The 24,691-nt window shown below is 35.7% G+C and overlaps 1 protein-coding gene across 1 annotated transcript in view; it reads left to right on the top strand.

The window, feature by feature from the left end:
- Positions 1 to 24,691, top strand: part of LOC122804231 (heat-stable enterotoxin receptor-like) — a 1,796,602-nt gene that overhangs the window by 1,497,713 nt on the left and 274,198 nt on the right. Inside the window, exon 22 of the mRNA XM_044073980.1 lies at positions 5,050 to 5,148. Within this exon, the coding sequence (XP_043929915.1) occupies positions 5,050 to 5,148 (99 nt within the window). The remainder of the gene's footprint in view (positions 1 to 5,049; positions 5,149 to 24,691) is intronic.

Genomic DNA, 24,691 nt, shown 5'->3' with positions numbered 1-24,691 from the left:
TAACTAGGATTTTGACCAGTTGTAGATTTGTATCTTTTGAAATCTGGTGAGAGAGACTGGGGTTAAGAGCAAATATAGATACTTCCCTCTAATTGCCAGTGGATTTGAATGTATAATAGATGTTGTACATGAAATAGAGGAAGTGCTATCAATATGTCATAACCAGTTTTCTGCAACTGTATCAATACTGATGTCTTTGAGGGTAAGGGAGGTCTCAAGTTCAGGCAAGTGTCCCCGTAGTTCTAGGCAGAAGCCCCTAAAGCAACCAGAACATACTGTCACACATAAAATCTTCCCTGTCATAAGTGACACAGTAGTTAAACACAGTAGTCACTGGGCTAAGTCATCTGTCTCTCAGGTGCCAGAATTTGAGATGTCACCAAAGTTCTTAAATACCTTCACGGAAATGTGCATATGCCCAGATAATTGCACACGAGAGAGTGAATGATTCTGATTTGCTTGAGTGATATGAAGAGGGGTGTGGCAAAGCTGTCTGGTTTTGTCTCTGAGACTGGAAAGGAAGTAGTGCTGAACTATATCCTGCCGTCACTGTGAAAGATGCCACAATACAGACCAAAACTAATCAACTTCAACAATTAGCTAAATAATTGGTTTCATTTGGGGGGTATGTGTGTCTTCCTTAAAGGGAAATGGTCAACAGTCCTAATTTCTTTGCTATGGATGACCTGCACCTCTTTCCCTGGGGCTTTCATATATTGGGATAGACATTTTCTATCCCGATAACACTGTTTTAGACAAAGTCAGTCTCATACCCTGACCAATCTGATTATTATTCTGATTATTTGTTTTATCTTATTTTTTAAGTTGTTTGCCTCATTTCCAAATCATGCTTGTTGATGTTTTTTTTTCTGTGATAGGATAGCATAGTGGCTTATGCTAATTAACCATGTACTCTCCCCATAAATACCTGCAGGAAGGGGTTTAGACAGCTGAGTGATTCAAATAGTTACTTGGCTGTTTAACTGCATATGACTGGCTGTATTAATAAGTACAGCCAAAATGCTGCAGTCCCCCATTATAATTAATGGGATAGACTGTATTGCAGGTAAATATCAAGAGGTTTAGTGAAGAAGTAGTGGTAGGGATTGTGAGAGTGTATGAATGTGTGTGGCAGAACTGGCATAGTTACAGGTGATCACTGCATTGGTGTCCAAGTAGCTTTAGTTCTAAATTTTAATGTTGCTGTGCATTTGACCCCAATGTATTGCATTGTACAAGCTGGAGGAGTGCAGATAGATATATATATATATATATATATATATATATATATATATATATATATATATATATATATATATATATATATATATATATATATATATATATATATATATATATATATATATATAAATAATAAGACAAAAAAGTGTTCTGCAATGACTTATGGATAAACTGGCAGAATGTCTGCATGTCTGCAGGGGTGTGAGTGGTCTAAGGTGTGTGTGTATGGGTGAATGGGTGAAACAGTTTATGGCTGTGATCAAGTGAGTGAGTGCCATTTTGACATACTGTGTGTGTGTGTGTGTGTGTGTGTGTGTGTGTGTGTGTGTGTGTGTGTGTGTGTGTGTGTGTGTGTGTGTGTGTGTGTGTGTGTGTGTGTGTGTGTGTGTGTGTGTGTGTGTGTGTGTGTGTGTGTGTGTGTGTTTGTGTGCATGGCTGCTACAGTTTACATGAGCATTGGGATCTTTTACTGTATTCCAGCCTAAGTGACTACATTCACTATTCTCACCATATACAAAACATAAATAGAATTTATCATGCAGAATCCACAATAGCAAATAATGTGTTAAAAATGATGGCAATTAGGTAGCCAAAGTACAAACCAACCACCATACCTCTCAACTGTTCTGCATTTAGTGCAGCATTCCGATTTTGGCCTTTGTATTTGGGTTTGCTCTGCTGCCCCACTTCATCCTTAGGCAGTTCTGATTTTTGTTGTCTCATTGGTTCACTTGTAAAGCCAATGAGGGAAGAGCTTTTCAAGATGAAAAACTGGAGTCAGAAGACCAATAAAATGACCTAAAAATCACTGGTCACTTTAAAAGCCAGTAGCACATAACACAATGACTGCATTTAGAACAGGAAGTAAGCTGATCTGTTGTCAATTGCATTTTTCCTTGTTGCTATTTGATCAGGACTTTGATAGTTCAGGTTTTATAATCAGGAAGAGCCGGGGAAATAGAGGTGCAATTGTGTTTGTTTTAAATGTTCGAAAGACATAAAATCAACTGCTGCACTGAGAAAGAGAGAGTGTCAGACAGAGGAGATGATGGCTGCTGCAGTCATGTAGCCTCATCTTCATTACTATAGGAACAAGAAAATTTCCTTATAACTTGGAAAACATGAACAGTTAAAGCTTTCAGCAAGTGTCATTGTATCTGTGTTGTGTCTTATAGTTTACTTGGGGATGACTTCTGCTGGTCTGCAACCTAGTTTCTGTCCACATCTCCTAACTTCTTTGCTAAAGAACTCTGAACAAAACCAAAAATAATGGGTGAGAAAAGCCCAAAACCAGGAATAAATCTCAAATATCACTCTAATTTACTTTAGAAAGTTAGTAGAAGAACAGGTTTTGCATCGGCATACCTTTTCTCAACAATAAGAAACATGAAACTCTGGCATTATTGACTGCAATATTCAGTGATTTCCCAGAAAATTTAAAATTTTATGATACACAGTGTAAAAATATGAGGGGAAATTGGGGACAATTGTGAGGTGTGTGTCTGTTTAGTCTGCTATAGAGTGTCTGAACCATTTTTAAAATCTATGCCTGGAACATAATGTTTGCAAATCTTGCAACAATTAGGAACACAAAATTTATAGAAGTTAAAATGCAGAATTCCAGGACTTATTTTAGTGAGTATAATATAGATTACATTAGTTTTGTAGTTACAGTTATAAAGTAAACATCATGAAAATGGACTGCACATACAAAGCTCTAAAATAAAGCAAAACTGCAAAAATATAATGAGGTGAAGCTGTAGATGTTGCTGAGTGATTGTGTAAGGGTGGTTGTGGTCACCTGGATGTTTTGTGTTGTATGCCAGTGTGCACATTCGTGTGTATTGATACCTTGCAGAAAGGAGATATGTTTCTGGTATTGCTATGTAGATGTGGGGATTGTGAAATTGTGGGTGTACAAGCTTCCATTTGCTTGTGAACAATTGGCCAAATGGGAACACTATCTCCTTCACCCCAGCAAAGGAAGGGTGAGTCAGTATAAGTCGCTTACTCCTATGCTCCCCTGTTTGGCTACTCCAGGGCCCGAGTCATTCTTCTTTTTCAGGGGAATAGTATTTACAACTATGATAGCAGAAGCTATAACTGGATAATACACAATCATTCATTAGGAGAATGAAGGATAAATGAAAAAAACATTGTTCTTTTTCAGTATAAGAACATCATACATGTGCAGATAATACAAACTTGTTCTATGCGCTTATTAATATTTTGCAGATGTCTGTATGCATACATTCAAATTCTGAAACATTTTTTCTTTAAGAGAAGGATGCTCGAGAAGTCATAACCATTCATTGAATATGTGCAAAGTCAGTGCAGTTTCTTGCTTCCAGTGTAAATTTCTCTTTGAGTCCATACGACTATTTTGGAATCTAAGGGATAGAAATCATTGCCAAATCACAGCAGGCTGCATTTTATGTATTCTTTGTTGACCAAGTTAGTCCCAGCAGGTTAGTCACCTCATTTCAGGGGAGACCCAAGTTGGTATTTACACTACTTGGAGAAATTTTTCCAGGGCATCAGCAACTTCCCTGATCTTTTGATACATCATGTGATCTTGTATATTTATCTGAGCTAGTCAGTATTAACAAGTCTACTTCTATAGACCAAATTTACACTTACTTGAATTTCAGTTTACTGAGATGACAACACCAAACTTTTGCAAAACCAAAACTGCATATTACCAAATTTTGTTACAGGGAATAGAGACACTTGACCAACACTGAACCAAAAAACACACCAGAGTATGTCAAACCCAGTATACCCTGCACACACACCCCAACTAAATATACCAACTCCAGGATCGCACTACAGTGGGGAAAAGGGCAAATTTCCCCATGTTGGTCAAATGTCTCTATTCCCTGTAAAAAAAATCTGTAACATGCTTTTAGTTTTGTGAAAGTTCAGTGTTGTTGTCTCAGTAAACTGAAATTTGATCTGTAGAAGTAGACCACAGTGTTAACATCTCATCCAACAGACAACACACTCAGGAGTGCAGCACTTCACTTGCACTACAGTGCCAATAACTGACCTACATCATGTAGGATTAGAACCCACAGCCTTCTGTACTAAAGGTAAGTGTGCCACCTGTTGTGTCACTGACAAGTATTAAAGGCATGTTTTTAACCTTGGTGTATAGTAACTCCACTGGCCAAGCTCATCTCGTAGATGTTGAAGTCGATGTTCTCTGTTTTCATTAGGAAATCAATGCTGATGTTGTTTTTAAGTCTACACTGGCAAATGATTCCTTTGTTTTGGGAGATTTACTGATTCTACTTCATACAGTTTAAATATAAGTTCATGGGGTTGTAGGTGGGGCTGCTACTCCACGTATTGAGTTGCAGGGGTAAAAAAATGCGCTTGCTGTTAGTTTCATTCAGTAGGTTGAATCCTAACCAGTTTAACTTGAGTCCTTAACAAGTTAAACACTGGTGACTCATAGGAAAGCTTGTCCATATCATGATTTAGCAGGGGCTATAGCACTGCCAAACCCCAGGTATTTCTTCACAGTTGAGAATAATGTATTTAATTCTAAGAGGAAAGTTCATTTCAGTCCATTGATTGTTGGATTTTAACAGATTAAAGATCACTGTTAACTCTGAGTATGTGTAATGATTTTCTAAGTATTAAAATTAGAAATATATAAATACATTATGCTTCTTTTGATAAGAGAGCACATTTGTAAGCAAATTCCAGGGCACAGTAAAAATATTTTACTATAGCACACAGGATAATGCACTTGGATAACCATTCTGTGGATTTCATTTTTTCTTACTCCTTTTCTTTCAGGTCCTTGTGCTGCAGGAGTGGTTGGCATTAAAATGCCTCGTTATTGCCTCTTTGGTGACACAGTTAATACAGCTTCTAGAATGGAATCTACAGGCTTTCGTAAGTACAATTCCTATTTTTATATTGGCTAAAACATTTTTTTTCAAAAATGTAATACTGTACTGTTAATAAAACTAACTATAATTTTCCTCTACCTTTTCACATTTGTAATATCGGATATTTAAAGGCAAAGTGCTCTAAAGTTAATATCTGAGCAGTGTACTTCAGAGAGCAATCTGTTTTTTTTTTTTTTTTTTGTTATGAACAAAAACATTGTCCCATGAAAGGTGATGGACCCATCTTTCACTTAACAGGAACAACAAAAAGAGTGTGCAATGAACAAATTCTCATGGCTTAAGGTCAGTGGGAGGGATGTAGGTTTATGTGTTTAACTTGGGACCATTTGTTAAATGTCAGGCAGAAAAGGATTTGGGGGAGGTAGCACAAGGAAAGAGTAACAAAGCTGGTGGGCTTGGCAGAAATAATGGTGGCAAAGTGAGAAGAACGGTAAAGAGTGGTGGTTCATAGGTCCTTAGGTGTTTACTAGGATAATGACCACAAGGGCCTTTTTAAGCCTAGCCATGCATCCCAAATCTCTGACAAGTTCTGGTATTGTAGATGTCCCTGGGAGTAGGTCATTGGTTGACAGGCTTCACATAGAAAACAGAGGGTATAGGTTACAGCAGAGCATTGTCCTGGATGCAAGTAATTTTAATATGCCTTTGTGAAGTTGTAAGACTTGATTTGAAAATGACATCAGTCATCATCAAAGTTTTAATGGAGGAGATTTGGAACAAAAGTTGTCAACACAAGGCAGACATTAACTTGGACTTGATTCTCAACAATACAGAAGAGCTTGGAAAGGAAACTCTTAAGAAACCCACAGAGAAAAATTACAAGATGAACACTATTATTCCCAGTTTAGCCACAGAAGATGGTTTGGAAGGATTGTTGGGGAAGTGCTAGGGCACATTAAGAGATAAAGCAAAAAAAAAAAAAGTAGGAGAAACAATTGTTTGCATCAAGACAAGGTAAAATAGGGGGAAAGAACATTATATCCTGGAAGATCAAAGAAGTGGTGAAGGAAATGAAATCCAGTAGAATAGTTTCCAGCAATATGAGAAGATGAGAGAGAATAGTACTGGAAGGAGAAGCAGAAGCAAGGAACGTGAATCTTACTGTGCAGAGAAAGTTGAAGTCTAATGTGAAGAGAAGATCAGATGATGAAATGAAAACTGAAAAAAAATATTCTATGGGTATTTCAGTAATAGGAGAAGGAGGACCAAATGTGATGTTAATCTAGTGGAACTGGAAAATAAAATACAAATGGAGACAGTGGGAGGGATAGTGTGTTTCATTTACCTATTTCTTCATATGGTATTATTGAGGAATATAAGTATAGACATATGTATATATAATGTACCAAAGAAGGACATAATCTTTATCTAGTCTGTTTAATGACAGAGTAACCTGCAGTTTCTCCTGCTTGTTTACTCCCCCTGCCCTTGCCTCCCTTTCTTCAAGGTAACATATCTCAGTTTGTTTGAAATTACTTTGTGATCTTACAGTGTACCAGCTACTTAGGAACTTCATTCCACCTATCCATTACCATTTCAGAAGTCCAGCCTGAACTAAGTTTCTTCAGTCTAAAAACTCCTGTTATAACCATATTCACCCTGACCATACCCACCTACCTGTTCTAGATTACAATGGAAATGACCCCAGTCTATGTATCCTCTCGTCATCTTTTTATCTTCTAGTATTCATCCAGCCTGCTCACCCTTTTCTGTACCCCTTCCACCATCTTAATGCCCCATTCCTTACACAGCCTACAGAACACTATAGTATTCAAACTACAACTTAATCAATGTCTGGTATAATGGCAAAATAGTAGAATACAACCACGTTGAGAAAAACTTTTAATACAAAAAGCAGCAGCAAAGCTTTCGGGTCTACACCCTTCCTCAATGCTATATACAAAATCAAAAACACATGAGTCAGAGTTTAAATAGGAACCAAGAAAAGTCATGTGATCGCAGCCAGCCAATCAAATGACAACAACATATAAAATCACAAACAGGTTATTTAAAAAACACAAAATTTAAAAGTAACACAGAAAGCACATATAAAAATTAAAAAATAAAAATAAAACACACATAAAAATATTGTTAAGGGACGCATATAGAAATTTTTTATAATCAAAGTTTACTCTGCTGTAGCCTCAGTAGAATGGGCTTTAAGGTAACAGCAGTATTAAGGCCAGGTGGATGACCAGCAGCTAGCCTCAAAATCTATTCATATTCCTTGACATCTAAGGAATTATTAAATCACCACCTCTCAGAGACATATGGACAGTGTCTACAATCCTAAATTTAAACCTATGCATGCTACCACAAGATAAAATGTGCTTATAAAGTGCATTCTTATCATTATTCCTCCTGATCTCAGACTTATGTTCAATAATACGGTCTTTTAGTCTTCTCGTGGTCTTTCCTACATGGAATGAAGTACATTGGAGGCAAATAGCCAAATAAACTACATTAGTACTAATACAGTTAGCAAACAGCTTAAAGTTGTAGGCACATCCAGTAACAGGGTGGGTGAAAATATCACTGCCTTTACCTAGAATATCATCACAGCAAGTGCAGTCCATACAACAAAATGTACCCACCCTTGTACTAAGTTGTGGGATGCGTTTACGGCTAAAATCTTTGTAGCACAATCTACTTTTCAAATTTCTCAAGTTCATATAAGAGAAGAAGGGTTTGGAATCTAACACATTCCTAACATCAGACGATGCCATCAAAATTACCCAATTCTTCTCAATAATGTGCTTAACTGCCTGGGTATTAATATTAAACGTTGTCACATACCTAACTCTATGTGAACCGCCCACATCAGTCTCCCTACGCATATATGTATCAGATTCGCTTAGCATACCGCCCACGTCAGTCTCCCTACGCATATATGTATCACATTCGCTTAGCATACTGAAAGTTGGTTTAAGTGACACAGCCCTATCTCTTGCAATTTTACCCATTATATCACAGAGAAATGTTGAATCATAACCACTATGTAGAAAGTCCATCTTCATATCCTCCATCTGTTTTAAAAAAACACCATCATCTGTATTAAGCCGACTGTCTCTACTAAACTGCACAGTGACTATCCCTTTAAATGTGTGCGGAGCATGCATGCTGTTCCTATGAAGGTATCTATCAGCACATACTTCTTTCTTATGTATACTCATACAAATTAAACCCTCCTTTAGTTCTATACATAAATTCAAAAACGTAATACTAGTTTCAGAGTATATCATTTTAAACTCAAGAAATGTAGTTGTACCATTCAAATAATCTAAATAGGTGTACAGATCGCTGATAGACCCCTTCCAGATAAGGAAGCAATCATCAACAAAATGCTGATAGAAGCAAACATTGTTGTTTAACAGACTGGCATCAGTACACACATATTTGGTTTCCCACTGATGGAGAACCAGACTGGCATAGGTATTGGCCACAGATGTGCCCATTGTGACACCAGTGAGTTGTAGAAAAAAATTCTCATCAAACAAAAAGACATTCATAGTGAGAACCAAATCTAATCAAGAACAAAAATTCTCTATCTGTCTAGCAGGCATAGTAGCCATGCTAGTCAAAAACTCTCTGATGGACTCAATTCCAAGGTCGTTAGGGATCACTGTGAACAAGGATGAAATATTAAGGGTAACAAATAAGTATTCACCCTGAGCTAACTCAGTGACATTTAGACTATCATACCACTTCCTAAGTTTCAATATGAAATCTGCCGTGTCTTTTAGCAAATTCTCACAGCCTAACAAAAAAGGGTGCAGTTGCCTCTGTAGATAAAAGAAGATTGGTCCTGTTAACCAACCATTGCCAGATACAATTGGTCTCATGGGAGGATTACATAGACATTTATGTATTTTGGGCAGCCCATACAGCTGTGGAACAACTGGGCAAGGTACAGTAAAGAAATGAAAAAGATCAAGATCAACGTCTCCATTAATCTGAAGGTCACATATAAACATATTAACCTTACTGATACATTCAATGTCTAGTCATATATAAACATATTAACCTTACTGATACATTTAATGCCTAGTCATATATAAACATATTAACCTTACTGATACAGTTAATGTCTAGTCATATATAAACATATTAACCTTACTGATACATTTAATGTCTAGTCATATATAAACATATTAACCTTACTGATACATTTAATGTCTAGTCATATATAAACATATTAACCTTACTGATACATTTAATGTCTAGTCATATATAAACATGTTAACCTTACTGATACATTTAATGTCTAGTCATATATAAACATATTAACCTTACTGATACATTTAATGTCTAGTCATATATAAACATTTTAACCTTACTGATACATTTAATGTCTAGTCATATATAAACATATTAACCTTACTGATACATTTCTTAATGTCTAGTCACATATAAACATATTAACCTTACTGATACATTTGTTAATGTCTAGTCACATATAAACATATTAACCTTACTGATACATTTAATGTCTAGTCATATATAAACATGTTAACCTTACTGATACACTTAATGTCTAGTCATATATAAACATATTAACCTTACTGATAAATTTAATGTCTAGTCATATATAAAATATTAACCTTACTGATACATTTAATGTCTAGTCATATATAAACATGTTAACCTTACTGATACATTTAATGTCTAGTCATATATAAACATGTTAACCTTACTGATACATTTAATGTCTAGTCATATATAAACATGTTAACCTTACTGATACATTTAATGTCTAGTCATATATAAACATGTTAACCTTACTGATACATGTAATGTCTAGTCATATATAAACATGTTAACCTTACTGATACATTTAATGTCTAGTCATATATAAACATGTTAACCTTACTGATACATTTAATGTCTAGTCATATATAAACATGTTAACCTTACTGATACATTTAATGTCTAGTCATATATAAACATATTAACCTTACTGATACATTTAATGTCTAGTCATATATAAACATCTTAACCTTACTGATACATTTAATGTCTAGTCATATATAAACATATTAACCTTACTGATACATTTCTTAATGTCTAGTCACATATAAACATATTAACCTTACTGATACATTTAATGTCTAGTCATATATAAACATGTTAACCTTACTGATACATTTAACGTCTAGTCATATATAAACATGTTAACCTTACTGATACATTTAATGTCTAGTCATATATAAACATGTTACCACAGTCCAGATGCAGAGCAGCCACAAACAGAGACGGGGTTCCACGCAATCAAATTGAGTAAAATACCAGTCACAGTAGCGAAACCCCTGATGGCAATGAAACGCTGGATATAATCCAATGAATGAAACGCTTAATGTTCTTCTGCAAGTTCAAAAACCATTTATTAATAAAGTAGAGTGAGCGCTTTCGCCATAAGGCTTCTTCAAACTCTTAAAACAGTTAAAAACTACTTTAAAATCCTTTATAAAACATTCAGTGTGCCTTCATTGGTTAAAAATACGTCACAGTTTAAAACCTTAAAGCAGTATTTCATGTGTAATATACTAACTTCTAAATACTATTCTATCATTGCAAATCACAGAGTCTGTCAACAATACATAGGTCAGACTACATACATATACATAAAATAAATTAATATACAAATCATGACTACTAAACACATCTAATAAACCGAATAGTAATGTAATATATGACTAGACATTAAATGTATCAGTAAGGTTAATATGTTTATATATGACTAGACATTAAATGTATCAGTAAGGTTAATATGTTTACATATGACTAGACATTAAATGTATCAGTAAGGTTAATATGTTTATATATGACTAGACATTAAATATATCAGTAAGGTTAATATGTTTATATATGACTAGACATTAAATGTATCAGTAAGGTTAACATGTTTATATATGACTAGACATTAAATGTATCAGTAAGGTTAATATGTTTATATATGACTAGACGTTAAATGTATCAGTAAGGTTAATATGCTTATATATGACTAGACATTAAATGTATCAGTAAGGTTAACATGTTTATATATGACTAGACATTAAATGTATCAGTAAGGTTAATATGTTTATATATGACTAGACATTAAGAAATGTATCGGTAAGGTTAATATGTTTATATATGACTAGACATTAAGAAATGTATCAGTAAGGTTAATATGTTTATATATGACTAGACATTAAATGTATCAGTAAGGTTAATATGTTTATATATGACTAGACATTAAATGTATCAGTCAGGTTAACATGTTTATATATGACTAGACATTAAATGTATCAGTAAGGTTAATATGTTTATATATGACTAGACATTAAATGTATCAGTAAGGTTAATATGTTTATATATGACTAGACATTAAATGTATCAGTAAGGTTAACATGTTTATATATGACTAGACATTAAATGTATCAGTAAGGTTAATATGTTTATATATGACTAGACATTAAGAAATGTATCAGTAAGGTTAATATGTTTATATATGACTAGACATTAAGAAATGTATCAGTAAGGTTAATATGTTTATATATGACTAGACATTAAGAAATGTATCAGTAAGGTTAATATGTTTATATATGACTAGACATTAAATGTATCAGTAAGGTTAACATGTTTATATATGACTAGACATTAAATGTATCAGTAAGGTTAATATGTTTATATATGACTAGACATTAAATGTATCAGTAAGGTTAATATGTTTATATGTGACTAGACATTAAGAACTGTATCAGTAAGGGTAATACGTTTATATATGACTAGACATTAAATGTATCAGTAAGGTTAATATGTTTATATGTGACTAGACATTAAGAAATGTATCAGTAAGGGTAATACGTTTATATATGACTAGACATTAAATGTATCAGTAAGGTTAATATGTTTATATATGACTAGACATTAAATGTATCAGTAAGGTTAATATGTTTATATATGACTAGACATTAAATGTATCAGTAAGGTTAACATGTTTATATATGACTAGACATTAAATGTATCAGTAAGGTTAATATGTTTATATATGTCTAGACATTAAATGTATCAGTAAGGTTAACATGTTTATATATGACTAGATATTAAATGTATCAGTAAGGTTAATATGTTTATATATGACTAGACATTAAATGTATCAGTAAGGTTAATATGTTTATATATGACTAGACATTAAATGTATCAGTAAGGTTAATATGTTTATATATGACTAGACATTAAATGTATCAGTAAGGTTAATATGTTTATATGTGACTAGACATTAAATGTATCAGTAAGGTTAACATGTTTATATATGACTAGACATTAAATGTATCAGTAAGGTTAACATGTTTATATATGACTAGACATTAAATGTATCAGTAAGGTTAATATGTTTATATATGACTAGACATTAAATGTATCAGCAAGGTTAATATGTTTATATATGACTAGACATTAAATGTATCAGTAAGGTTAACATGTTTATATATGACTAGACATTAAATGTATCAGTAAGGTTAACATGTTTATATATGACTAGACATTAAATGTATCAATAAGGTTAACATGTTTATATATGACTAGACATTAAATGTATCAATAAGGTTAACATGTTTATATATGACTAGACATTTAATGTATCAGTAAGGTTAACATGTTTATATATGACTAGACATTAAATGTATCAGTAAGGTTAATATGTTTATATATGACTAGACATTAAATGTATCAGTAAGGTTAATATGTTTATATATGTCTAGACATTAAATGTATCAGTAAGGTTAATATGTTTATATATGTCTTGACATTAAATGTATCAGTAAGGTTAACATGTTTATATATGACTAGACATTAAATGTATCAGTAAGGTTAGTATGTTTATATATGACTAGACATTAAATGTATCAGTAAGGTTAATATGTTTATATATGACTAGACATTAAATGTATCAGTAAGGTCAATATGTTTATATATGACTAGACATTAAATGTATCAGTAAGGTTAACATGTTTATATATGACTAGACATTAAATGTATCAGTAAGGTTAACATGTTTATATATGACTAGACATTAAATGTATCAGTAAGGTTAATATGTTTATATATGACTAGACATTAAATGTATCAGTAAGGTTAATATGTTTATATATGACTAGACATTAAATGTATCAGTAAGGTTAATACGTTTATATATGACTAGACATTAAATTTATCAGTAAGGTTAACATGTTTACATATGACTAGACATTAAATGTATCAGTAAGGTTAACATGTTTATATATGACTAGACATTAAATGTATCAGTAAGGTTAACATGTTTATATATGACTAGACATTAAATGTATCAGTTTGGTTAACATGTTTATATATGACTAGACATTAAATGTATCAGTAAGGTTAATATGTTTATATATGACTAGACATTAAATGTATCAGTAAGGTTAATATGTTTATATATGACTAGACATTAAATGTATCAGTAAGGTTAATATGTTTATATATGACTAGACATTAAATGTATCAGTAAGGTTAATATGTTTATATATGACTAGACATTAAATGTATCAGTAAGGTTAATATGTTTATATATGACTAGACATTAAATGTATCAGTAAGGTTAATATGTTTATATATGACTAGACATTAAATGTATCAGTAAGGTTAATATGTTTATATATGACTAGACATTAAATGTATCAGTAAGGTTAATATGTTTATATATGACTAGACATTAAATGTATCAGTAAGGTTAATATGTTTATATATGACTAGACATTAAATGTATCAGTAAGGTTAATATGTTTATATGTGACCTTCAAATTAATGGAGACGTTGATCTTGATCTTTTTCATTTCTTTACGGTACCTTGCCCAGTTGTTCCACAGCTGTATGGGCTGCCCAAAAATACATAAATGTCTATGTAATCCTCCCATGAGGCCAATTGTATCTGGCAATGGTTGGTTAACAGAACCAATCTCTATTTATCTACAGAGGCAACTGCACCCTTTTTTGTTAGGCTGTGAGAATGTGCTAAAAGACACGGCAGATTTCATATTGAAACTTAGGAAGTGGTATGATAGTCTAAATGTCACTGAGTTAGCTCAGGGTGAATACTTATTTGTTACCCTTAATATTTCATCCTTGTTCACAGTGATCCCTAACGACCTTGGAATTGAGTCCATCAGAGAGTTTTTGACTAGCATGGCTATTATGCCTGCTAGACAGATAGAGAATATTTGCTTTTTATTAGATTTGGTTCTCACTATGAATGTCTTTTTGTTTGATGAGAAGTTTTTTCTACAACTCACCGGTGTCACAATGGGCACATCTGTAGCCAATATCTATGCCAATCTGGTTCTCCATCAGTGGGAAACCAAATATGTGTGTAGTGATGCCAGTCTGTTAAACAACAATGTTTGCTTCTATCAGCATTTTGTTGATGATTGCTTCCTTATCTGGAAGGGGTCTATCAGCGATCTGTACACCTATTTAGATTATTTGAATGGTACAACTACATTTCTTGAGTTTAAAATGATATACTCTGAAACTAGTATTACGTTTTTGGATTTATGTATAGAACTAAAGGGGGGTTTAATTTGTATGAGTATACATAAGAAAGAAGTATGTGCTGATAGATACCTTCATAGGAACAGCATGCATGCTCCGCACACATTTAAAGGGATAGTCACTGTGCAGTTTAGTAGAGACAGTCGGCTTAATACAGATGATGGTGTTTTTTTAAAACAGATGGAGGATATGAAGATGGACTTTCTACATAGTGGTTATGATTCAACATTTCTCTGTGATATAATGGGTAAAATTGCAAGAGATAGGGCTGTGTCACTTAAACCAACTTTCAGTATGCTAAGCGAATGTGATACATATATGCGTAGGGAGACTGACGTGGGGGGTTCACATAGAGTTAGGTATGTGACAACATTTAATATTAAAACCCAGGCAGTTAAGCACATTATTAAAAAGACTTGGGTAATTTTGATGGCATCGTCTGATGTTAGGAATGTGTTAGATTCCAAACCCTTCTCTTATAGGAACTTGAGAAATTTGAAAAGTAGATTGTGCTACAAAGATTTTAGCTGTAAATGCATCCCACAACTTAGTACAAGGGTGGGTACATTTTGTTGTATGGACTGCACTTGCTGTGATGATATTCTAGGTAAAGGCAGTGATATTTTCACCCACCCTGTTACTGGACGTGTCTACAACTTTAAGCTGTTTGCTAACTATATTAGTACTAATGTGTTTATTTGGCTCCTTGCCTCCAATGTACTTCATTCTATTTAGGGAAGACCACAAGAAGACTAAAAGACCGTATTATTGAACATAAGTCTGAGATCAGGAGGAATAATGATAAGAATGCACTTTATAAGCACATTTTATCTTGTGGTAGCATGCATAGGTTTAAATTTAGGGTTGTAGACACTGTCCATATGTCTCTGAGAGGTGGTGATATTAATAATTCCTTAGAAGTCAAGAAATATGAATGGATTTTGAGGCTAGCTGCTGATCATCCACCTGGCCTTAATACTGCTGTTACCTTAAAGCCCATTCTACTGAGGTTACAGCAGAGTAAACTTTGACTGTAAAAAAATTCTATATGTGTCCCTTAACAATATTTTTATGTGTGTTTTATTTTTATTTTTTATTTTTATATGTGCTTTCTATGTTACTTTTAAATTTTGTATTTTTTAAATAACCTGTTTGTGATTTTATATGTTGTTGTCATTTGATTGGCTGGCTGCGATCACATGACTTTTCTTGGCTCCTATTTAAACTCTAACTCATGTGTTTTTGATTTTGTATTTAGCATTGAGGAAGGGTGTAGACCCGAAAGCTTTGCTGCTGCTTTTTGTATTAAAAGTTTTTCTCAACGTGGTTGTATTCTACTGTTGCTTTTTTGTTTCCAGTACTACAGTGGGTGCTTGTTTTGGATAATGACAAAATAACCTGGAGTTGCATTGTGTTTTTGTGGACTTAGAGAAAGCATATGACACGGTGCCTAGAGAGGAGTTGTGGTATTGTATGAGGAAGTCAGGAGTATCAGAGAAGTATGTAAGAGTGGTACAGGATATGTACGAGGGTAGTGTGACAGCTTTGAGGTCTGCGGTGGGAGTGACGGATGCGTTTAAGATGGGGTTACATCAAGGATCAGCTCTGAGCCCTTTCTTATTTGCAATGGTGATGGACAGGTTGACAGATGAGATCAGACAGGAGTCCCCATGAACTATGATGTTTGCAGATGACATTGTGATCTGTAGTGAGAGTAGGGGACAGGTGGAGGAGACCCTGGAGAGGTGGAGATATGCTCTAGAGAGAAGATGAATTAAGATCAGCAGGACTAAGACAGAATATATGTGTGTGAATGAGAGGAAGTATAGAAGAATGGTGAGGATGCAAGGAGTAGAGGTGGTGAAGGTGGATGAGTTTAAATACTTGGGGTCAATAGTTCAGAGTAACGGTGAGTGTGGAAGAGAGGTGAAGAAGAGAGTACAGGCAGGATGGAGTGGGTGGAGAAGAGTGTTAGGAGTGATTTGTGACAGACGAGTACCTGTAAGAGTGAAAGGGAAGGTCTACAAGAGGGTAGTGAGATCAGCTATGTTATATGGGTTGGAGACAGTGGCATTGACAAAAAGGCAGGAGTTTGAGCTGGATGTGGCAGAGTTAACGATGTTAGGATTTGACTGGGTGTGACGAGGGTGGACACGATTAGGAATAAGTATATTAGAGGGTCAGCCCAGGTTGGAAGGTTTGGAGACAAAACCAGAGAGGCAAGATTACATTGATTTGGACCTGTGCTGAGGAGAGATGTTGAGTATATTGGGAAAAAGTTGCTAAGGATGAAGCTACCAGGTAACAGGAAAAGAGGAAGGCCTAAGATAAGGTTTATGGATGTGGTGAGAGAGGACATGCAGGTGGTTGGTGTGACAGAGCAAGATGCAGAGGACAGGAAGAAATGGAAATAGGTGATCTGCTGTGGCGACCCCTAACGGGAACAGCTGAAAGAAGACGATGAATTTCTAACAACTAATCCTTTCAGAATACATCCTCACATTCTGTTAGACTTGGTCACTACTATCCCACATAGGTTCTAATGGCACTTTGTTTTAAAAGTTAAAACTCTCAAACATTTTTCTTCCTCAGAAGTAAGAATCTTTATCCTCTACCCCTTTGGTTGTATTCTAGTAAATATTGTCATAACATAAGCACATCACACTGTTACTATCACTAAACATCATCTGTGCTCTGTCAATCCAACTTACCCATCTCAGAAAAATCTCATTTTAGTATGACCCCCTTTCCTCCTCATACTGTTCAAGTCTGTAGCATTAACAAAAAGGTTTATCTTCTCCAACACACTTACAGTGCTATAACACACAAAGCTTTAAGCTGAGCAGGCCTCAAAACTGACAATCTACGACCTCCTTATTGCATCTCTGTCTCTGGACAGAACTATTCTCACAACCGTCCAATATGTACAGCATAAGTAATTTTTCTTCTGACATCAGAAATGCATACTCACACATAAACCTTTAACTTTCAGCAGCAATCTGCTATGTGAGACAGAGTTAAGGACTTAAATACACTGCATTCATCAGATTCGCTTTATTCACTTCTGCATTCACTTATCTGTACTGTACAACTATATTCTTCTGGATGACATGAAACTGATGCTGATGATCATTCAGAAACCCATTGTTCCTTTGGAACTTGTTCACCTCTCCCTGAAAATTCATTCCATCCCTTTATATACTACCTAATTTAAACATCGGCCTGTAACTCTCCTGCTTGATATTATACTGTTGCTGTTGTTGCCCTTCTCTAATCAATAGGTGCTACAAAAAAATGGTACATACGTCTTATCGCAACCAGATTCCTGACCTATCATAATTTGTAATGTTTTTGTAAAATGATGTATCTTAACCTAAAAAGGGGTGTGTAAACTCTTAAGTAGTATTCTGTCACATTGGTTATGAGACAGGGTACTCAACTTGGTCAACTTCTTTGAGTCAGTCACCAGAGATGTGGATGAAGGCAAGGTGGTTCATACAGCCTACCTTGATATGGCCAAGGCCTTTGATACCATTCCCCAATCAGGAATCATAGAAAAACTCACTAAGCTAGGCATCAACCCCTATGTCACTAGTTGGGTTGCAAACTGGCTCACAGGTAGAACCCACAGTGTGCAAATAGCTGACTCCAAGTCAGACTGCTGACCAGTCATGAGTGGAGTCCACAGGGATCGGTTCTGGGTCCTCTACTGTTTGGTATGTACTTCACAGAAGTCCAGGCCAACACAAAGGGACTCTTGCTGACAAAGTTCACAGACGATTGCAAGTTGGGAGCCATTATTAACTCAAGTGATGTTGACATTCTACAGAAAGGCCTCACTGAGACCAACGACTGGTGTCAGAACCATGGCCTTAAGCTCAGTGCCAAAAAATGTGTCATCATCCCCTTTTGGATAAAACCCAGTTCCTATGAATTACCACATCGATGGTAGTCCACTGAGCACAGAAGGTGTTATAAGAGATCTGGGAACACAGGTTGACAGCAACCTCTTTTTTGACCACCACATTGCCAGTGTGGTCAGAAAGTCCTTCTATGTGGCACATCTCATTACTAAGGGTTTTGTATCCAGAAAGAAAGAGGTCATCATCTCCCTCTACTCTTCCCTCATTAGGCCAGTCATCGAGTACAATGCCCCATTTGGCATGTACCTCACTAGACACCTGCAACAACTGGAGAGGCTACAAAAGTACCTCACAAAGAGGATCCTAGGCCTTAAACACTTGTCCTATATGGACAGACTCAAAAAACTCCAACTATTCTCTGTCTTATATCACCTACTTAGAGGCAATCTCTGTTTGACTTACAAAGCCATGTCTGACCCAGCTCTGTCAGAAATGCTACATCTAAAGAAATCCCAATCCCTCCACACCACATCCTCCAGAGACCTCAACCTCATTACCACAATCAACAGAACATGCTAGATGGACAGGTTCATAACCCAGAGACTGCCCATGCTATGGAATAGACTTCCCATACATGTCAAACAGACCACCTCACTGGCCCTCTTCAAGAGAAATCTTGATGAGTGGATGGAAAATAGAAAATTCACCCTGGAGGTCACTCCAATGACTCTACTCAACAGAGGCACTGGGAACTAAGGTCAGGTGGTACGATGCCAGGGTAATCCTATGGGCAAAGCTTGTAAAGGCTCCAGGGCCATTAGCCTAATACACACCAATGAACCTATGAACTTATAATGGCAAAATTCCTCTTCCTGGGTAGCGTCCTTTCCCGATTTGGGTCTGCATTGTGCTTTGCACTGGAACTGTAGGCTATTGGTTTATTGTGATTACTGGGAAAGACAAGGATTTAGGTTTCATGGTCAAGGGTTTGTTGAAAAGACATGATGTATGGGTGTCTGCCACTGTTACACATGTGACATCTTGCCCTTATATTTATGTGTGTGTGTGTGTGTGTGTGTGTGTGTGTGTGTGTGTGTGTGTGTGTGTGTGTGTGTTCACCTTAATAGTTTAGTCTCTCTGAGGCTTTCCTCTTTTGGTTTCTTTTTTTCCAAAGGATCTTATGAAATTGGTTAGACCCATTACTTGAATGATTATATGTCTTGATACTGACTTGTCATTTAGAGGGATGGGAGTGTGCAGGGCAAACTTGAGCTCACCTTAATGTCTGCTAGTAGATTCAGACAAACAAAAGCAATCAGCAGGGTGTCATCTTCCATTAGAAGCCATCCATGGTCTGGCATATGATTTATTTAAACATCGAGTGAGGTTACTGTGTTGAAAAGCCACATACAAGGTCCAGGGCATTTGGCAGTATTCAATGTAATGTCATAACATTGACTTAAAGATGGGATAGGTAGGCTAGCAGTTGTATTTGTACAATTATGCCAAGTGTTATGAAGTGATGTTTGAATTGGTTTTGAATGTCATTTTGTAGTTAGCTGTCAAGCTACTTTGGCCAGATTAAAATGAGTGCCCATCATTTGAAATATACATTACTCCCAATCTGCCTTAACTGTGGGTGTTGAAGAGATCATGATTGGTACAGAAAAAGAATGTGCCAAACTGCTAGTATGACTTGGAAATGATCTGCTTGTCCTTTTCGGAATCTGGTTGCGATAATACATAAGTACCAAAAAAAAAAAAAAAAATAGAGATGCTGTAAACAGACCCACCCAGGGCCCCAGTAAAACCACAACCATCTACTTCAGAATTCTAGAAAGTAGATAATCTAGCCTTTAAATGTCATCCTCCTTCAGATGTTCCCCTCTCAGTAATTCCATCAGTCCATCTGTCTCTTAGCTAACATATATTGTCCCTCCCAGAATTCCAGCTTGACTCTCTTTTCCTTGTAAAAAACTGAAGTAAAGAATTAATTTAGAATTTCAGACTTGTATAGGTAGTGTAGGTTGGTTAAGCAGTATTGACTAAACCAGAATATCAGAACTGATCATATAACCAAGAAATTGCAGTACAATTACAAAATATAAATGCGTGTACTTTATTTATTTCATTGCTGGCCACAAATGCCCAAATATGAAATCTCTTTTTCAGTGGGATCTAGGTTAAAAGTTTCATGATATAGTTCAAACATACCGAGCATATGCCCCAGTATAACTGTGAATTGAGATGACATATTAGCAGCATATATCAGACCACAGATAAATAAAGGAAGATCTGACACATTGCAAACATAAATATTAGTCATATAGCAGAGCCTGTGCTTAAACTAGTTCATATGCTATATAAATGTACATGAAAGTTATAATAGGACTGTACAGTGCTCAAGTGTTGCGTTTTGCTGTCACAGAGCAACTGATTCTCTGTTTCACTTCTCCGCTGAGGTTCTCTCTTGCAGCGTCTACTTGTCATGTCTGTGCCTGCATGTATTTTTCTACTTTTCATCCATGTCCCAAAAGCATGCTGTAGGTAAATTAGTCATCTTCCTATGTACCTGTAGTGTACTGTGTGTGTGTGTGTGTGTGTGTGTGTGTGTGTGTGTGTGTGTGTGTGTGTGTGTGTGTGTGTGTGTGTGTGTGAACAGGAGAAAGTGGTTATCAGAAACTGAATGCATGAATAAGAGAATGATACAATTAATCATTTAACACAAAATAATAAAAAGAAAATATTCATTTGTCAGAAAACCAGATAAGAATAGAAAATAAGGCAAACAATTGGGGCTAACCACAGTGTAATAAAATATTGTAACCGAAAAGTACATTTGTCATTATTACTGCCTGATTATTTGGTTACATTTATTAACTGGCTAATCCCACTAATCACATGCATACCTCTGAGCTGTCCATGGTTTTTGGGGATGTCCCTGACTTTGACTCAACTTTTACCTCTGTTCCTCTTAATCCCTCCTAAAACCCACTTTGAGAAAAGGTGATAAATTACACTTAATAAATCATGACAATAATATAGTTATATATGTCTTTACTTCAGAAAATGTATATTAATTCATTCTCTCATTCTGTTTATGTCTCAAGTTAATAGTACTATTATTTCAAAAGTTCCCTGCATGTCCCTGGTTATTTCTGGATTTGTCCATGATTCTTTTGAGATTTATCCCGGTTGATTGACAGCTGTGATCACAAGCCTCATTACAGGGGCAACTGATGAATACTGTCTCAGTGAGAGTCACAAGCAGAGCTGGAGCTGGCTCATCTAACGCCAGGTACCAGTCCCCCCAATCTGGCACACCACCCTCTCAGGAAGACTAAAAAAAGAACAAAAACAAACCAAAAAAAAAGGTCTGCTCCCTTAGTCTGGTGCTGCAAGACAGATCCCCACTTCATGAGCCTTCATTTTTAAACAGTGGCAAGCAATGGCTTGTTACAGCTTTATCACACAGGAAGCACTGTACAGAAAAAGTGCAGGAATTACACTTCCCAATCTTGTCCCCTAACACCTTGCAGTCAGGGCAGCTGCCCTCTTCACTCCACATTTACCACTGTTCTGGTCACACAGTAGGCAAATGGAGACTGAGTGAATCAAACTCTTGATTAAAGAATTATACACAAAGCTATAATCCTCTGCACAAAACTGCTGGATTATCTAAAACAGAATAAGCTGCATTTCCCTATTTATTTTTAAGTACAAATGAGCCTTTTGACAAAGTTTCTGAGTTCACGTTAAATAGTACACCATATAACAGTAGTGGTATAAGCAGGTAATTTGACTAAATTCAGAAGTTTGTGTGCAAATTATAAATGAATTAAGGACAAGAGCATTTTGAAGCTACAAAGAACAAATCGGTCACATGTCCTACCATGGTATCTGGCAGCAAGCCTTGCTTTCCCGCTGCAGTCCGGTTCAAACTCGAGCAGGAGCAGAAACAGTAAATCATTTAAAAATGCAGTATGCATAGGAAAGACAGGGTAGATAATTTAGCATTATGTGAGAAGATTATTTTAGATTTGTAGGGCCTGCGTAATGATTTAAATTTGTAGAGTCTGTATAATGTTTCATTTGTTTTCACCACTAACTGGTGCTTTTAAAACCTTATCTATCTTCACCACTAACTGGTGCTTTATAAAACCTTATCTCTCTGTTGCAAGACAGACTAGTTTCTCAGTGGGCATGCTGTTCAGAGATGTTAAGTAATCTTTTGCCTGGATATTGGTGCAGGAAGTATCTAATGCTAATCTAATCTTTTCTTTCTTGTAAACAACATTCATTTAGTCTTAATTAAGATGTAGTCATAAAGAATTGAGCCACAGTTGTAACGTGTGAAAGCCAGATTAGACTTTGGAACTTCTTGTAAGAACTGAGTTATCTGTAGTGGAACTATAGACTCATCAGTGCACTGGACCAAATTTTGTATTTTTACAGTGATACGTCATGTAATTCATGAAGATTGTAAAAAGGAGTGAAGCCAGCACTGAATTCTGAGGGATTTCATCAGTAACAAAGAGGGATGTGAGGTAGCATTATTTTGTCTGACACAAAAGTACCTGTCTTCTATATAACTAGTCGACCATTCAGTGTCAGTAAGAAATGTATATCCACACTCAAGATCTTTGGAAGTTTTACATGATCATCAGTTTCAAATTGTTTAGAGAGGTTCAAAAATGCTCCAGTTGTTTGTAAATGGTCTGACTGTCCGTGGATGCACTGTATAGCCCTGAGTAGTTCCTTGAAGTCACGTGCTCTCTCTCTCTCTCTCTCTCCCTCTCTCTCTCTCTCTCTCTCTCTCAAGTCAACTTCCAGGTCTTCAGCCTAGCATCTGCTGACCTTAGAGCCTACTCTGATCAATATTTGGAACTGATTGTGGCAACCAGTGGTTTATGCTGTGGGCCAACTGTTTCACTGGGGATGACTTTGCAATTGCTAATTCTACCTCAATGCCCTATTATTACTAGGAAGAAGTCTACCTGAATTTCGTGTTGGCCACTCTTGTATATGATCTTGTAACTGTCTCTCTTGCCGAACCATGTGTTGGCTATCATCAAGCCATTTGCAAGACAGTAGTCTAGAATGACCTCTCCTTCTTTATTCCTGTTGCCCCATCCATGTGAATTCAGGCAATCCGCATATCCTGTTCTATCTGGCCCAATATGTGCATTCAGGTCACCAATTATCAATACCAATTAATGTTTTCCTGCTTTTCCTGCAGCTGCTGTCTGAATGTACGCTTTTCCTCTATCACAACTCTGCTGTGAGGCATAGGTTGAGATTATGACTACTGCCCTGTCCTGGAGTCGGATTGCCATAATTTTTTCACAAATTCTGATGACATCTCTCACTGCCTTCTGAAGCCTCTACCTCACCACAGTTTCTACACCATTTCTAGTCCGTCCTTTTCCTGAGTAGTAGATTCTGGATCCCAAGTGAAATGTCTTTGCAGCACTGTTCTTCCATCTTGTCTCCTGGATTCAGAGGAAGTTCAGCGTCCTCATCCTTACCAATATATCATCCACTTCCAAGCTGCATCCTGTCAGTGAACCTACATGGAGTATAACAATTCTTAGTTCATGTTTGGCTAGTTGATTGGTTTTCTGTCTAGCTTTCACTCAAAAGTGCTACCCCGGGTAACCCAAGCTGAGCAAATGGATACCAGTCTTTAGCCAAAAGTAGAACAAAGAGACAGCTCACATGAATTAATTTGAGGTGTTATAAACCAATAGTAAAATGTATACTAAAACACCTTACAAACCACAAATGAACACAGCAAATAAATTTAATAATAAAGTGAAATACACAAGCTAAAACTCTTTCACAAAATGCTTCTTCATGTCAGAAAATACATAATGCTATCAGGTTACATATATAAGTAAACAATCAATGACATAATTAAGAATAGTCACATGATGAAAAACTTTTGTATGATGAAAACATTAAGATTAAGTTCTTCATATTGCAGATACCTCTCAGATGCTATGGCATGCAAGGTTGAATATAATGACTATATTTCAGATGAACAGTTAGAGAACATCATGATTTTTGTGAAAGAGGATATAAGAAAATTGATCTCAAACAATAGTGGTATGA

This window comes from Protopterus annectens, chromosome 1.part1, assembly GCF_019279795.1.
Source record: "Protopterus annectens isolate FY-2018-M chromosome 1.part1, PAN1.0, whole genome shotgun sequence".
Taxonomy (NCBI): domain Eukaryota; kingdom Metazoa; phylum Chordata; order Ceratodontiformes; family Protopteridae; genus Protopterus; species Protopterus annectens.
The sequence above is the reverse complement of the archived record's forward strand: the minus strand, read 5'-3'. Positions and strand labels throughout refer to the sequence as shown.